The sequence below is a fragment of the Pelodiscus sinensis genome, unplaced genomic scaffold, assembly GCF_049634645.1.
Source record: "Pelodiscus sinensis isolate JC-2024 unplaced genomic scaffold, ASM4963464v1 ctg156, whole genome shotgun sequence".
NCBI lineage: Eukaryota > Metazoa > Chordata > Testudines > Trionychidae > Pelodiscus > Pelodiscus sinensis.
Genome location: NW_027466003.1, coordinates 16746 through 33494, shown reverse-complemented (window position 1 = coordinate 33494; position 16749 = coordinate 16746). Strand labels below are relative to the sequence as shown.

General features: G+C 73.9%; 2 protein-coding genes across 2 annotated transcripts; one reads left to right on the top strand and one right to left on the bottom strand.

Moving 5' to 3' along the window:
* Positions 1–1885: 1885 nt before the first annotated feature.
* SMPD1 (sphingomyelin phosphodiesterase 1) lies at positions 1886–16625 on the top strand. Its single transcript, XM_075918016.1, is given in 7 exon segments — positions 1886–2164; positions 5450–6213; positions 7678–7744; positions 7747–7851; positions 14350–14426; positions 14792–14937; positions 15010–16625. Coding segments are annotated over 7 exon segments (1767 nt in total). The 5' UTR covers positions 1886–1966; the 3' UTR covers positions 15420–16625.
* Positions 2212–4604, bottom strand: LOC142825872 (uncharacterized). Its single transcript, XM_075918017.1, has one exon. It carries the CDS (start codon positions 3942–3944, stop codon positions 2337–2339), a length of 1608 nt encoding a protein of 535 aa, XP_075774132.1. The 5' UTR covers positions 3945–4604; the 3' UTR covers positions 2212–2336.
* Positions 16626–16749: the final 124 nt, after the last annotated feature.

The window sequence follows — 16749 nt, the reverse complement described above, 5'->3', positions numbered from 1 at the left end:
GGGCCATGACTGAGGGGCTCAAATTAGGTCTGAAAGAAAAACTCCCCACTGCCCCCCAGACCTCCCAGTGCTCCCCTAGCCCCCCCCCCCCCCACACAGGGGAGAGGTTATAACCCATCCCCCCTCCCCTCACACACCCCAGCGCTCCCTGTGCCCCCCCGCCCCCTTACACAGGGGAGAGGTGTGACGGCGCGTTGGGGGTTCCCCGTCTCCTGCACCCCGAAATGGCACAAACAGACTGCACCAGCCGGTGGAATAGAGGAAGTTTATTGCCTCTCCAGGTTACAGCACAGCACAGATGGAATCTGGTCACAGAGCTGGGCTAGGATGCCTCAGGCCCCCTTGAGATGGGGGAGACTGGGCCCCTAAACTCCAGCCCCTTCTCCTAGGCTCTCCTCCATGCTTTCCCACAGTAACTAACTAAATTCCCTTCCAGCCCTGCCCCCCAGCCAGGGCAGCATCCACCTTCCTTTGTTCCTCTCCATGGGGGGTGTCTGGCCCCTGGTTCAACAAGTTTGGCCTTACCTCTGCCTAGTGAGGTTTTCCCTGCTGGGTCTTGCTCCAGACAGCAGGGGTCACCACAGCCCAGCAAGTACCCCCACTACGTCACAGAGAGGTTATAACCCATCCTCCACCTCCCCTCAGACACCCCAGTGCTCCCTGTGCCCCCCAGCCCCCCCTCACACAGGGGAGAGGTTATAACCCATCCTCCACCTCCCCTCAGACACCCCAGTGCTCCCTGTGCCCCCCAGCCTCCCTCACACAGGGGAGAGGTTATAACCCATCCTCCACCTCCCCTCAGACACCCCAGTGCTCCCTGTGCCCCCCAGCCCCCCTCACACAGGGGAGAGGTTATAACCCATCCCCCACCTCTCCTCAGACACCCCAGTGCTCCCTGTGCCCCCCAGCCCCCCTCACACAGGGGAGAGGTTATAACCCATCCCCCACCTCCCCTCACACACCCCAGTGCTCCCTGTGCCCCCCCAGCCCCCCCTCACACAGGGGAGAGGTTATAACCCATCCCCCACCTCCCCTCAGACACCCCAGTGCTCCCTGTGCCCCCCCAACCCCCTTTACACAGGGGAGAGGTTATAACCCATCCCCCACCTCCCCTCAGACACCCCAGTGCTCCCTGTGCCCCCCCAACCCCCTTTACACAGGGGAGAGGTTATAACCCATCCCCCCCCTCTCCTCACACACCCCAGTGCTCCCAGTGCCCCCCCAGCCCCCCTCACACAGGGGAGAGGTTATAACCCATCCCCCACCTCCCCTCACACACCCCAGTGCTCCCTGTGCCCCCCAGCCCCCCTCACACAGGGGAGAGGTTATAACCCATCCCCCACCTCCCCTCAGACACCCCAGTGCTCCCTGTGCCCCCCAGACCCCTTACACAGGGGAGAGGTTATAACCCATCCCCCACCTCCCCTCACACACCCCAGTGCTCCCAGTGCCCCCCCAGCCCCCCTTACACAGGGGAGAGGTTATAACCCATCCCCCACCTCCCCTCACACACCCCAGTGCTCCCTGTGCCCCCCAGCCCCCCTCACACAGGGGAGAGGTTATAACCCATCCCCCACCTCCCCTCACACACCCCAGTGCTCCCTGTGCCCCCCAGACCCCTTACACAGGGGAGAGGTTATAACCCATCCCCCACCTCCCCTCACACACCCCAGCGCTCCCTGTGCCCCCCAGCCCCCCTTACACAGGGGAGAGGTTATAACCCATCTCCCCTCCTCCCCCACACACCCCAGTGCTCCCTGTGCCCCCCAGCTACTCCCACACACAGGTGGGCGGTTCTAACCCCCCCCCGACGGGTTCCCCGTCCAAAGGGAGGGGGGCGGGGCGGCCGGAGGCGGCACTGGGGGGGCTGGTTGCGCGGGGGGGCGGTCCGGAGCCGGGACTGCCCGGGCGCAGCGCTTCCTGGGCGGGGCGCAGCGCTGCGAGGTTGCTGCGCCGGGGACTCGCCATGGCCCGGGCCGCCTGGCTGCTGCTGCTGCTGCTGCTGCTGGGGGCGCTGGCCCGGCTCGGCTCGGCCCGGCCCGGCCCCGGGGGCCCGGCGCCGCTGGGGGAGCAGCTGGCGGCCGCGGGGGCGCAGTTCGGCTGGCGGAACCTGAGCTGCCCGGCCTGCCGCCTGCTCTTCTCCGCCGTCGACCTGGGCGTGCAGGTAGCGCCCGTCCCCGCCGCTTCGGGCCGCCCCGCGGGGGGGGGGGACTCTCCGGGCTGGGTGCGGTGGGGAGGGGACCGGGCGCGGGCTGGCCGCTTACTGCTGTGTGCGGTCCTGCCCCCGTGGACCCCCCCCCCCGCGGGGTGAGGCCGCCCCACAAGCGCCCAAGTCTCTACCGGGAACACGGGCTCCTCCCCGCCCCGGACTCTCCTGACCCGGAGAAACTGAGGCAGGCAACGGAAGTGTCAGGCCGGGCGCCCCGTGGGGCGGTTCTGAGCCAGGGTCCGACCCAGCCCCGAACCGGCTGCCCCGGGGTTGTCCCGCTCCTGGGAGCGAGGTGCTGCGTGGGGGGTGAACGCGACGCGGGGTGTTCGAGCATGCGCAGTGGTGCTGCCTCTGCCCTGCGCCCCGCCCGCACTGAACCTGCCTTGGGCGGAGCTGGGGGGCGAGCCCCTTGCTGCCGGACACGGGGCAGAGCCGGCGGGGGGGAGGGGAAGAAGGTAGCAGAGTGGGACACGAGCACCAGGCTTTGCACAGACAGACCCACAGGCAGACTGAGCCTCGCGTGTGCACGTTGTGCATCTGCGTGTCGGGTTCGTGCACGTCGTGGGTCTAAGGCACGGCGCGCGCAGGTGGACACACAGCATGTACAGGCGGACATATGGCACGCGGACGCGGACGTACAGGCAGACACATGGCACACAAGTGGGCACATGGCACTCGCAGGCAGACGTGCAGGCCGACACACAGTAGGTGCAGGTGGACACGCATCACACACAAGCAGACACGGCTCGTGCGGGTGGAAGCACAGGCGGACACACGACATGCAGACACACGGTGTGCGCAGGTGGACACACGGCACACACAAGTGGGCACATGGCGCGTGCAGGCAGATGCACAGGTGGACACACAGCACACATGCAGACGGAAGCACAGGCGGACACACGGGGTGCGCAGGTGGACACATGGCGCGCGCAGGCAGATGCACAGGCGGACACACGGCAGGTGCAGGTGGACACATGGCACACACAAGTGGGCACATGGTGCGTGCAGGCAGATGCACAGGCGGACACACGGCAGGTGCAGGTGGACACACGGCGCACATGCAGGTGGAAGCACAGGCAGACACACGGCGCATGCAGGCAGATGCACAGGCAGACACATGGCAGGTGCAGGTGGACACACGGCGCACGTGCAGGTGGAAGCACAGGCAGACACATGGCGCGCACAGGCAGACACACGGCGCGTACAGGCAGACGCACAGGTGGACACACGGCGCACGTGCAGACGGAAGCACAGGCTGACACACGGCGCACGCAGGCAGATGCACAGGCAGACACACGGCAGGTGCAGGCGGACACACGGTGCACGTGCAGGTGGAAGCACAGGCAGACACACGGTGCGCACAGGCAGACGCACAGGTGGACACACAGCACACGTGCAGGTGGAAGCACAGGCAGACACACGGCGCGCACAGGCAGACGCACAGGTGGACACACGGCGCACGTGCAGACGGAAGCACAGGCTGACACACGGCGCACGCAGGCAGATGCACAGGCAGACACACGGCAGGTGCAGGCGGACACACGGTGCACGTGCAGGTGGAAGCACAGGCAGACACACGGTGCGTACAGGCAGACGCACAGGTGGACACACAGCACACGTGCAGACGGAAGCACAGGCGGACACACGGCGCACACAGGCAGATGCACAGGCAGACACACAGCAGGTGCAGGTGGACACACGGCACACGTGCAGGTAGAAGCACAGGCGGACACATGAGTCACACAGGCGGACACACGGCGCGCACAGGCAGACGCACAGGCGGACACACAGCACACGTGCAGACGGAAGCACAGGCAGACACACGAGGCACACAGGCGGACACACGGTGCGCACAGGCAGACGCACAGGCGGACACACGGCACACGTGCAGACGGAAGCACAGGCGGACACATGGCGCGCTCAGGCAGATGCACAGGCGGACACACGGCGTGCACAGGTGGACACACAGCACACGGGCAGACGGAAGCACAGGCGGGCACACGAGGCACACAGGCAGACACACGGTGCGCACAGGCAGATGCACAGGCGGACACACGGCACACATGCAGACAGAAGCACAGGCGGACACATGGCGCGCTCAGGCAGATGCACAGGCGGACACACAGCAGGTGCAGGTGGACACACGGTGCACGTGCAGGTGGAAGCACAGGCAGATGCACAGGCGGACACACGGCACACGTGCAGACGGAAGCACAGGCGGACACACGGCGCACGCAGGCAGATGCACAGGCGGACACACGGCGCGCACAGGCGGACAGCCATATGCAGAAGGGGCTTTTAATTTGCTCAAGCCAGAGGTCCCGAGCGTGCACCTGGGGCTGCTGAAGCCCCTGCCCTGCCCTGCCCTGTGCCCTGCCCTGCACCGCGCCCCGTGCCCTGCGCCCCGCCCCGCGCCCTGCCCCGCCCCGCGCCCTGCCCTGTGCCGCCCCCTGCCCTGTGCCCTGCTCTGTGCCCCGCCCCCTGCTCTGTGCCCTGCACCCTGCTCTGTGCCCCGCCCCATGCCCTGTCCCGCGCCCTGCCCTGTGCCCCGCGCCCTGCTCTGTGCCCCGCCCCCTGCCCTGTGCCCTGCACCCTGCTCTCTGCCCCGCCCCATGCCCTGTCCCGCGCCCTGCCCTGTGCCCTGCTCTGTGCCCCGCCCCATGCCCTGTCCCGCGCCCTGCCCTGTGCCCTGCGCCCTGCTCTGTGCCCCGCCCCCTGCCCTGTGCCCTGCACCCTGCTCTCTGCCCCGCCCCATGCCCTGTCCCGCGCCCTGCCCTGTGCCCTGCTCTGTGCCCCGCCCCCTGCCCTGTGCCCCGCGCCCTGCCCTGCCCCGCTCCCTGCCCTGCCCCGCCCCGCGCCCTGCCCTGCGCCCCACGCCCTGCTCCACCCCACCAGCTCTGTCAGACTCTGCCGGGGGCTTTGTGCGGGCACTAGAAAGGGGCAAAGGGGGAGGCCAGGGCTGAGCCGGGACCGGCATTGAGGGGCCTGGGGATCAAGCCACTTGAGGGGGGCAGGAGGAGGGGAACATCCAGGAAGCGGGGCAGGAGCTGCTGGCAGCCCCTGTGCAGGGGTTGTGCCCCACCCAGAGGGGGCAGAGGAGGGGGGCGCAGGGTTCGGAAAGGCGCGGCCGCCTGGTTCCTCGGCTCTCACTCGAGCGCCCGGGGGCGTCGGGGGCTCAGGCTCAGTAGCCAGGCCCCTCGCAGGGTTTGCGCTCGCTGAGGGGCTCCGTGCCTGTTGCAGATGGAGCCCAGTGAGGAGCGGCTCGGGCGCCTGGCGGCGAGCGTGTGCACGGCGCTGCGGCTGGCGCGGCCGGCGGTGTGCCGGGACGCCGTGCGGCTCTTCGAGAAGGACGTGGTGTCGGCCTGGGTGCGCTCCGTGCTGCGGCCGGAGGAGATCTGCGGCCTGCTGGTGGGCGCCCGCTGCGGGCACTGGGACATCCTGGCGGACTGGAACGTGACGCTGCCCGGCGCCCCCAAGCCGCCCGTGGTGCCGCCCGCGCCGCCCCCGCCCGGCGCCCCCACCGCCCGCCTGCTCTTCCTCACCGACCTGCACTGGGACCGGGCCTACGCGCCGGGCAGCGACCCCGCCTGCAAGGACCCGCTGTGCTGCCGGGGGGAGCCGGGCCCCGGCGGGGCGGGCGCCGGCTACTGGGGCGAGTACGGCAGGTGCGACCTGCCTCTGCACACCATCGAGCACCTGCTGCAGCACCTGGCCCGCGGCCCCCCCTTCCAGCTGGCCTACTGGGCGGGCGACCTGCCGGCCCACGACGTCTGGCAGCAGAGCCGGGCCGACCAGCTGCGGGCGCTGCGCACGCTCAGCACCCTGCTGCGCAAGCACCTGGCGCCCCTGGCCGTGTACCCCGCCGTGGGCAACCACGAGGCGGCGCCCGTCAACGGCTTCCCCCCGCCCTACGTGCACGGCAACCAGTCCTCCGCCTGGCTCTACGAGGCCATGGCCCAGGCCTGGCAGGGCTGGCTGCCCCCCGAGGCCCTGCAGACCCTCAGGTGGGGAGGGGGCTGGGGGGCTGGATGCGGGGAGGGGGCTGGCTGGGGGGCTGGCTGGGGGGCTGGATGCGGGGAGGAGGGCTGGCTGCGGGGAGGGGGGCTGGCTGGGGGGCTGTCGGGGCTGGATGCGGGGAGGGGGGCCAGCTGGGGGGCTGGCTGGGGGGCTGTTGGGGCTGGATGCGGGGAGGGGGGCCAGCTGGGGGGCTGGCTGGGGGTAGGGGGGCTGGCTGGGGGGCTGTCGGGGCTGGATGCGGGGAGGGGGGCCAGCTGGGGGGCTGGCTGGGGGTAGGGGGGCTGGCTGGGGGGCTGTCGGGGCTGGATGCGGGGAGGGGGGCCAGCTGGGGGGCTGGCTGTGGGGAGGGGGGCTGGCTGGATGCGGGGAGGGGGGCTGGCTGTCGGGGCTGGATGCAGGGAGGGGGGCTGGCTGTGGGGAAGGGGGCTGGCTGTCGGGGCTGGATGCGGGGAGGGGGCTGGCTGGGCGGCTGGATGCGGGGAGGGAGGCTGGCTGTGGGGCTGGATGTAGGGAGGGGGCTGGCTGGGGGGCTGGATGCAGGGAGGGGAGCTGGCTGGGGGGAGGGGGGCTGGCTGTCGGGGCTGGATGCGGGGAGGGGGCTGGCTGGGCGGCTGGATGCGGGGAGGAGGGCTGGCTGCGGGGAGGGGGGCTGGCTGGGGGGCTGGCTGGGGGGAGGGAGGCTGGCTGTCGGGGCTGGATGCGGGGAGGGGGCTGGCTGGGGGGCTGGATGCGGGGAGGAGGGCTGGCTGCGGGGAGGGGGGCTGTCGGGGCTGGATGCGGGGAGGGGGGCCAGCTGGGGGGCTGGCTGGGGGGAGGGGGCTGGCTGGGGGGCTGTTGGGGCTGGATGCGGGGAGGGGGGCCAGCTGGGGGGCTGGCTGGGGGTAGAGGGGCTGGCTGGGGGGCTGTCGGGGCTGGATGCGGGGAGGGGGGCCAGCTGGGGGGCTGGCTGGGGGGAGGGGGGCTGGCTGGGGGGCTGTCGGGGCTGGCTGCGGGGAGGGGGGCTGGCTGGGGGGCTGTCGGGGCTGGATGCAGGGAGGGGGGCTGGCAGGGGGGCTGTCGGGGCTGGCTGTGGGGAGGGGGGCCGGCTGGGGGGCTGGCTGCGGGGAGGGGGGCTGGCTGCGGGGAGGGGGGCCGGCTGGGGGGCTGGATGCGGGGAGGAGGGCTGGCTGCGGGGAGGGGGGCCGGCTGGGGGGCTGGCTGCGTGGAGGGGGGCTGGCTGCGGGGAGGGGGGCCGGCTGGGGGGCTGGCTGCGGGGAGGGGGGCCGGCTGGGGGGAGGGGGGCCGGCTGGGGGGCTGGCTGCGGGGAGGGGGGCTGGCTGCGGGGAGGGGGGCCAGCTGGGGGGCTGGCTGCGGGGAGGGGGGCTGGCTGGGGGAGGGGGGCCGGCTATGAGGTCTACGCAGGGTGGGCGTACCCCTCCCCCCGCCGGCCCCCCTCACACTGCCGCCCGCAGGGTGGGGGGCTTCTACACGCTGCGCCTGCGCCCCGGCCTGCGCCTCGTCTCCCTCAACATGAACTTCTCTGCTCCGAGGCCAATTTCTGGCTCCTCATCAACGCCACGGACCCGGCGGGGCAGCTGCAGTGGCTGGTGGGGGTGCTGCAGGCGGCAGAGGAGCAGCAGGAGAAGGTGAGGAGGGCTGGCTGGGGGGCTGGCTGGGGGGAGGGGGCGTTCCGGCGGGTGCTGGGGGGGGTGGGTAGCGGCGTGTCGGGGGCAGGGGGCGTTCCGGCGGGTGTTTGGGGGGGCGGGTAGCGGTGTGTCGGGGGCAGGGGGCGTTCCGGCGGGTGCTGGGGGGGGTGGGTAGCGGCGTGTCGGGGGAGGGGGCGTTCCGGCGGGTGCTCGGGGGGGTGGGTAGCGGTGTGTCAGGGGAGGAGGCGTTCCGGCGGGTGTTTGGGGGGGCGGGTAGCGGTGTGTCGGGGGAGGGGGTGTTCCGGCGGGTGTTTGGGGGGGCGGGTAGCGGTGTGTCGGGGGAGGGGGCGTTCCGGCGGGTGCTGGGGGGCGGGTAGCGGCGTGTCAGGGGAGGGGGCGTTCCAGCGGGTGCTGGGGGGACGGGTAGCGGTGTGTCGGGGTGTCGGGGGAGGGGGCGTTCCGGCGGGTGCTGGGGGGGGGCGGGTAGCGGTGTGTCGGGGGAGGGGGCGTTCCGGCGGGTGCTGGGGGGGCGGGGTAGCGGTGTGTCGGGGGAGGGGGCGTTCCGGCGGGTGTTTGGGGGGGCGGGTAGCGGTGTGTCGGGGGAGGGGGCGTTCCGGCGGGTGCTGGGGGGGCGGGTAGCGGTGTGTCGGGGGAGGGGGCGTTCCGGCGGGTGCTGGGGGGGGGCGGGTAGCGGTGTGTCGGGGGAGGGGGCGTTCCGGCGGGTGCTGGGGGGGGCGGGTAGCGGTGTGTCGGGGGAGGGGGCGTTCCGGCGGGTGTTTGGGGGGGGCGGGGGTAGCGGTGTGTCGGGGGAGGGGGTGTTCCGGCGGGTGTTTGGGGGGGCGGGTAGCGGTGTGTCGGGGGAGGGGGCGTTCCGGCGGGTGCTGGGGGGGCGGGTAGCGGTGTGTCGGGGGAGGGGGCATTCCGGCGGGTGTTTGGGGGGGCAGGTAGCGGTGTGTCGGGGGTAGGGGGCGTTCCGGCGGGTCCTGGGGGGGGGGGCGGGTAGCGGTGTGTCAGGGCAGGGGGCGTTCCGGCGGGTGCTGGGGGGGCGGGTAGCGGCGTGTCAGGGGAGGGGGCGTTCCGGCGGGTGCTGGGGGGGGGGCGGGTAGCGGCGTGTCAGGGGAGGGGGCGTTCCGGCGGGTGCTGGGGGGGGGCGGGTAGCGGTGTGTCAGGGGAGGGGGCGTTCCGGCGGGTGCTGGGGGGGGCAGTTAGCGGTGTGTCGGGGGCAGGGGGCGTTCCGGCGGGTGCTGGGGGGGCGGGGGTAGCGGTGTGTCGGGGGCAGGGGGCGTTCCGGCGGGTGTTTGGGGGGGCGGGTAGCGGCGTGTCAGGGGAGGGGGCGTTCCGGCGGGTGTTTGGGGGTGCGGGTAGCGGTGTGTCGGAGGAGGGGGTGTTCCGGCGGGTGTTTGGGGGGGCGGGTAGCGGCGTGTCAGGGGAGGGGGCGTTCCGGCGGGTGTTTGGGGGGGCGGGTAGCGGTGTGTCGGGGGAGGGGGCGTTCCGGCGGGTAGCGGTGTGTCAGGGGAGGGGGCGTTCCGGCGGGTGTTTGGGGGGGCGGGTAGCGGTGTGTCGGGGGAGGGGGCGTTCCGGCGGGTGTTTGGGGGGGTGGGTAGCGGTGTGTCGGGGGAGGGGGCGTTCCGGCGGGTAGCGGTGTGTCAGGGAGGGGGGCGTTCCGGCGGGTAGCGGTGTGTCAGGGGAGGGGGCGTTCCGGCGGGTGTTTGGGGGGGCGGGTAGCGGTGTGTCGGGGGAGGGGGCGTTCCGGCGGGTGTTTGGGGGGGCGGGTAGCGGTGTGTCGGGGGAGGGGGCGTTCCGGCGGGTGCTGGGGGGGCAGGTAGCGGTGTGTCTGGGGAGGGGGCGTTCCGGCGGGTGTTTGGGGGGGGCGGGTAGCGGTGTGTCTGGGGAGGGGGCGTTCCGGCGGGTGTTTGGGGGGGCGGGTAGCGGTGTGTCGGGGGAGGGGGCGTTCCGGCGGGTGCTGGGGGGGCAGGTAGCGGTGTGTCTGGGGAGGGGGCGTTCCGGCGGGTGTTTGGGGGGGCGGGGGTAGCGGTGTGTCGGGGGAGGGGGCGTTCCGGCGGGTGCTGGGGGGGCGGGTAGCGGTGTGTCGGGGGAGGGGGCGTTCCGGCGGGTGCTGGGGGGGGCGGGTAGCGGCGTGTCAGGGGAGGGGGCGTTCCGGCGGGTGTTTGGGGGGGCGGGGTAGCGACGTGTCGGGGGAGGGGGCGTTCCGGCGGGTCCTGGGGGGGCGGGTAGCGGTGTGTCGGGGGAGGGGGCGTTCCGGCGGGTGTTTGGGGGGGCGGGTAGCGGTGTGTCTGGGGAGGGGGCGTTCCGGCGGGTGTTTGGGGGGGCGGGGTAGCGACGTGTCGGGGGGAGGGGGCGTTCCGGCGGGTGCTGGGGGGGCGGGTAGCGGTGTGTCGGGGGAGGGGGCGTTCCGGCGGGTGCTGGGGGGGCGGGTAGCGGTGTGTCAGGGGAGGGGGCGTGTCGGGGGAGGGGGCGTTCCGGCGGGTGCTGGGGGGGCGGGTAGCGGCGTGTCAGGGGAGGGGGCGTTCCGGCGGGTGTTTGGGGGGGCGGGTAGCGGTGTGTCGGGGGAGGGGGCGTTCCGGCGGGTGTTTGGGGGGGCGGGTAGCGGTGTGTCGGGGGAGGGGGCGTTCCGGCGGGTGTTTGGGGGGGGCGGGGTAGCGACGTGTCGGGGGAGGGGGCGTTCCGGCGGGTGCTGGGGGGGCGGGGTAGCGGCGTGTCTGGGGAGGGGGCGTTCCGGCGGGTGTTTGGGGGGGGCGGGTAGCGGTGTGTCGGGGGAGGGGGCGTTCCGGCGGGTGCTGGGGGGGCGGGGTAGCGGTGTGTCGGGGGAGGGGGCGTTCCGGCGGGTGCTGGGGGGGCGGGTAGCGGTGTGTCGGGGGGAGGGGGCGTTCCGGCGGGTGCTGGGGGGGCGGGGTAGCGGCGTGTCAGGGGAGGGGGCGTTCCGGCGGGTGTTTGGGGGGGCGGGTAGCGGTGTGTCGGGGGAGGGGGCGTTCCGGCGGGTGTTTGGGGGGGCGGGTAGCGGTGTGTCGGGGGAGGGGGCGTTCCGGCGGGTGTTTGGGGGGGCGGGTAGCGACGTGTCGGGGGAGGGGGCGTTCCGGCGGGTGCTGGGGGGGCAGGTAGCGGTGTGTCGGGGGAGGGGGCGTTACGGCGGGTGCTGGGGGGGGCGGGTAGCGGTGTGTCGGGGGAGGGGGCGTTCCGGCGGGTGTTTGGGGGGGGGCGGGTAGCGACGTGTCGGGGGAGGGGGTGTTCCGGCGGGTGCTGGGGGGGCAGGTAGCGGTGTGTCGGGGGAGGGGGCGTTCCGGCGGGTGTTTGGGGGGGCGGGTAGCGACGTGTCGGGGGAGGGGGCGTTCCGGCGGGTCCTGGGGGGGCGGGTAGCGGTGTGTCGGGGGAGGGGGCGTTCCGGCGGGTGTTTGGGGGGGCGGGTAGCGGTGTGTCGGGGGAGGGGGCGTTCCGGCGGGTGCTGGGGGGGGCGGGTAGCGGTGTGTCAGGGGAGGGGGTGTTCCGGCGGGTGTTTGGGGGGGCGGGTAGCGGTGTGTCGGGGGAGGGTGCGTTCCGGCGGGTGTTTGGGGGGGCGGGTAGCGGTGTGTCGGGGGAGGGGGCGTTCCGGCGGGTGGTTGGGGGGGCGGGTAGCGGTGTGTCGGGGGAGGGGGGCGTTCCGGCGGGTGCTGGGGGGGGCGGGTAGCGGTGTGTCGGGGGAGGGGGCGTTCCGGCGGGTGCTGGGGGGGCAGGTAGCGGTGTGTCTGGGGAGGGGGCGTTCCGGCGGGTGTTTGGGGGGGCGGGTAGCGGTGTGTCGGGGGAGGGGGCGTTCCGGCGGGTGCTGGGGGGCGGGGGTAGCGGTGTGTCGGGGGAGGGGGCGTTCCGGCGGGTGCTGGGGGGGGCGGGTAGCGGTGTGTCGGGGGAGGGGGCGTTCCGGCGGGTGCTGGGGGGGCGGGTAGCGGTGTGTCAGGGGAGGGGTGTTCCGGCGGGTGTTTGGGGGGGCGGGTAGCGGTGTGTCAGGGGAGGGGGTGTTCCGGCGGGTGTTTGGGGGGGCGGGTAGCGGTGTGTCGGGGGAGGGTGCGTTCCGGCGGGTGTTTGGGGGGGCGGGTAGCGGTATGTGTCGGGGGAGGGTGCGTTCCGGCGGGTGTTTGGGGGGGCGGGTAGCGGTGTGTCGGGGAAGGGGGCGTTCCGGCGGGTGGTTGGGGGGGCGGGTAGCGGTGTGTCGGGGGAGGGGGCGTTCCGGCGGGTGCTGGGGGGGCGGGTAGCGGTGTGTCGGGGGAGGGGGCGTTCCGGCGGGTGCTGGGGGGGCAGGTAGCGGTGTGTCTGGGGAGGGGGCGTTCCGGCGGGTGTTTGGGGGGGCGGGTAGCGGTGTGTCTGGGGAGGGGGCGTTCCGGCGGGTGCTGGGGGGGCGGGTAGCGGTGTGTCGGGGGCAGGGGGCGTTCCGGCGGGTGTTTGGGGGGGGCGGGTAGCGGCGTGTCAGGGGAGGGGGCGTTCCGGCGGGTGTTTGGGGGGGCGGGTAGCGGCGTGTCGGGGGAGGGGGCGTTCCGGCGGGTGTTTGGGGGGGGCGGTAGCGGCGTGTCAGGGGAGGGGGCGTTCCGGCGGGTGTTTGGGGGGGCGGGGTAGCGGCGTGTCGGGGGAGGGGCGTTCCGGCGGGTGCTGGGGGGGGCGGGTAGCGGCGTGTCAGGGGAGGGGGTGTTCCGGCGGGTGTTTGGGGGGGCGGGTAGCGGTGTGTCGGGGGAGGGGGCGTTCCGGCGGGTGCTGGGGGGGCGGGTAGCGGTGTGTCGGGGGAGGGGGCGTTCCGGCGGGTGCTGGGGGGCAGGTAGCGGTGTGTCTGGGGAGGGGGCGTTCCGGCGGGTGCTGGGGGGGCAGGTAGCGGTGTGTCGGGGGAGGGGGCGTTCCGGCGGGTGCTGGGGGGGCGGGTAGCGGTGTGTCAGGGGAGGGGGTGTTCCGGCGGGTGTTTGGGGGGGCGGGTAGCGGTGTGTCGGGGGAGGGGGCGTTCCGGCGGGTGCTGGGGGGGCGGGTAGCGGTGTGTCGGGGGAGGGGGCGTTCCGGCGGGTGTTTGGGGGGGCGGGTAGCGGCGTGTCGGGGGAGGGGGCGTTCCGGCGGGTGTTTGGGGGGGCGGGTAGCGGTGTGTCGGGGGAGGGGGCGTTCCGGCGGGTGCTGGGGGGGCGGGTAGCGGTGTGTCGGGGGAGGGGGCGTTCCGGCGGGTGCTGGGGGGGCGGGTAGCGGTGTGTCGGGGGAGGGGGCGTTCCGGCGGGTGTTTGGGGGGGGCGGGTAGCGGCGTGTCAGGGGAGGGGGCGTTCCGGCGGGTGTTTGGGGGGGCGGGTAGCGGCGTGTCGGGGGAGGGGGCGTTCCGGCGGGTGCTGGGGGGGCGGGTAGCGGTGTGTCAGGGGAGGGGGCGTTCCGGCGGGTGTTTGGGGGGGCGGGGTAGCGGTGTGTCGGGGGAGGGGGGCGTTCCGGCGGGGTGCTGGGGGGCGGGTAGCGGTGTGTCGGGGGAGGGGGCGTTCCGGCGGGTGTTTGGGGGGGCGGGTAGCGGCGTGTCGGGGGAGGGGGCGTTCCGGCGGGTGTTTGGGGGGCGGGGTAGCGGTGTGTCGGGGGAGGGGGCGTTCCGGCGGGTGTTTGGGGGGGCAGGTAGCGGTGTGTCTGGGGAGGGGGCGTTCCGGCGGGTGTTTGGGGGGGCGGGGGTAGCGGTGTGTCTGGGGAGGGGGCGTTCCGGCGGGTGTTTGGGGGGAGCGGGGTAGCGGTGTGTCGGGGGAGGGGGCGTTCCGGCGGGTGCTGGGGGGGCGGGTAGCGGTGTGTCGGGGGAGGGGGCGTTCCGGCGGGTGCTGGGGGGGCAGGTAGCGGTGTGTCGGGGGAGGGGGGCGTTCCGGCAGGTGTTTGGGGGGGGCGGGTAGCGGTGTGTCGGGGGAGGGGGCGTTCCGGCAGGTGTTTGGGGGGGCGGGTAGCGGTGTGTCGGGGAGGGGGCGTTCCGGCGGGTGCTGGGGGGGCGGGTAGCAGTGTGTCAGGGGAGGGGGCGTTCCGGCGGGTGCTGGGGGGGCGGGTAGCGGCGTGTCGGGGGAGGGGTGTTCCGGCGGGTGTTTGGGGGGGCGGGTAGCGGTGTGTCGGGGGAGGGGGCGTTCCGGCGGGTGCTGGGGGGGCGGGTAGCAGTGTGTCAGGGGAGGGGGCGTTCCGGCGGGTGCTGGGGGGGCGGGTAGCGGTGTGTCGGGGGAGGGGGCGTTCCGGCGGGTGTTTGGGGGGGCGGGTAGCGGTGTGTCGGGGGAGGGGGTGTTCCGGCGGGTGTTTGGGGGGGCGGGTAGCGGTGTGTCGGGGGAGGGGGTGTTCCGGCGGGTGTTTGGGGGGGCGGGTAGCGGTGTGTCGGGGGAGGGGGTGTTCCGGCGGGTGTTTGGGGGGGCGGGTAGCGGTGTGTCGGGGGAGGGGGTGTTCCGGCGGGTGTTTGGGGGGGGCGGGTAGCGGTGTGTCGGGGGAGGGGGCGTTCCGGCGGGTGCTGGGGGGGTTCCCTGCTCTCACCTGCTGCTGTCCCAGGTGCACGTCATCGGGCACATCCCCCCCGCCCACTGCCTGAAGAGCTGGAGCTGGAACTATTACCGCATCGTCAACAGGTGGGCCCCCACCCCGGCTTCTCCAGCCCCTCCCTGCCCTGGGCGCCCCTCCCCCACCCGCCTGGCAGGGACACCCCTCTCCCCAGTGAGTTTGGCGTCCCCTGGACCCAGCCCAGCCCCCGCTCCGCTGCCAGGCCCCATGGCCGCTCCTGTCGGGTGCCGTAGCTGTTCCTCTCCAAAGGACCCAGGGCCCTGCGCTTCCCGCCTGGTGGGAATGGGCTGGTGAGCGAGGCAGAGGGAAACTGAGGCAGACCCGAGCGCAATGCCGGAAGTGCCCTGTTTGTCCCACTAGGGTCACTGGCTCACCCCCGCCAGCACCCGTGGGCCCAGCAAGGGCCCCTGACACCCGGCTCTGCCCACAATAGGTTCGAGGGCACCATCGCGGCGCAGTTCTTCGGGCACACGCACGTGGACGAGTTCGAGATGTTCTATGACGAGGAGACACTCACGCGCCCCGTCTCCGTGGCCTTCGTGGCCCCCAGCGTCACCACCTACATCAACCTCAACCCTGGTGAGTGGGGGGAAGGGTGGGGGGCGGGGTGTGGGGCTGGCTGGGTGTGACGCTTTGCTCCCCTGCCCCCAGGCTACCGGGTCTACCAGCTGGACGGCGACTACCCCGGCAGCTCCCACATGGTGCTCGACCACGAGACCTTCATCCTCAACCTGACGGAGGCCAACGCTCCGGGGGCCGTGGCCCGGTGGCAGCGCCTCTACGGCGCCCGCGAGGCCTACGGGCTGCCCAGCGTCTTCCCGGCCGACTGGGACCAGCTCATCCGCCGCCTGCAGGCCGACCAGCGCCTCTTCCAGCGCTTCTGGTTCCTGCTGCACAAGGGCCACCCGCCCCGCGAGCCCTGCCGGGAGCCCTGCCAGGTCGCCCTGCTCTGCGCCCTGCGCACCGGGCGCTCCGCCGACCCCCGGCTCTGCCACAGCCTCAGCCCCCGCCTGCCCTTCCCCCACATCCAGGCCCTGTGGCGCCAGCGGCGGCTGTGCTGAGCTCCATCTGGCCGGGCTCTGTGGCGCCAGCGGCGGCTGTGCTGAGCTCCGTCTGGCCGGGACCTGTGGCGCCAGCGGCGGCTGTGCTGAGCTCCGTCTGGCCGGGCCCTGTGGCGCCAGCGGCGGCTGTGCTGAGCTCCGTCTGGCCGGGCCCTGTGGCGCCAGCGGCGGCTGGGCTGAGCTCAGTCTGGCCGGGCCCTGTGGCGCCAGCGGCGGCTGGGCTGAGCTCAGTCTGGCCGGGCCCTGTGGCGCCAGCGGCGGCTGTGCTGAGCTCAGTCTGGCCGGGCCCTGTGGCGCCAGCGGCGGCTGTGCTGAGCTCAGTCTGGCCGGGCCCTGTGGCGCTAGCGGCGGCTGGGCTGAGCTCAGTCTGGCCGGGCCCTGTGGCGCCAGCGGCGGCTGGGCTGAGCTCAGTCTGGCCGGGCCCTGTGGCGCCAGCGGCGGCTGGGCTGAGCTCAGTCTGGCCGGGCCCTGTGGCGCTAGCGGCGGCTGAGCTGAGCTCAGTCTGGCCGGGCCCTGTGGCGCCAGCGGCGGCTGTGCTGAGCTCAGTCTGGCCGGGCCCCTGTGGCGCAAGCGGCGGCTGTGCTGAGCTCAGTCTGGCCGGGCCCTGTGGCGCAAGCGGCGGCTGTGCTGAGCTCAGTCTGGCTGGGCCCTGTGGCGCTAGCGGCGGCTGGGCTGAGCTCAGTCTGGCTGGGCCCTGTGGCGCTAGCGGCGGCTGGGCTGAGCTCAGTCTGGCTGGGCCCTGTGGCGCTAGCGGCGGCCGAGCTTGGTCTGGCCGGGCCTTGTGGTGCCGGCGGCGGCTGTGCTGAGCTCTGTCTGGCTGGACTACTCCTCTCCCACATTCAGGCCTTGAGGCACCAGCGGTAGCTGCGCGGAGCTCGGCCAGGCCCTGTGGCGTCAGCAGCTGCGCCCTTCTCCCATGTCCAGGCCCTGAGGTGCGAGTGGCGGCCGGGCCCAGCTGGCACCTGCTCTTCCCATGCACCTGGGCCCTGTGGCGGGGCTGGGGGCTGCGTGGGGCCCTGTGGCGGGGCTGGGGGCCGCGGGGGGCCCTGTGGCTGGGGGGCCATGTGGGGCCCTGTGGCCGGGGGGCCGCGGGGGGCCCTGTGGCTGGGGGGCCATGTGGGGCCCTGTGGCGGGGCTGGGGGCCGCGGGGGGCCCTGTGGCTGGGTGGGCCTGTTGGCGCTTCCCCTCAATAAAAGATGAATCAAACTGGGCTGTGGTGCTGAGTTGGGCGCCGGACGGGGCCTGGTGCCTGCCTGACGGGTGGGGGGGGAGGGAGCTGCTCGGGGGGTCCTTGCCCTTTGCCCCGGCGCGGGTGGGCTGGCGCGGCCCC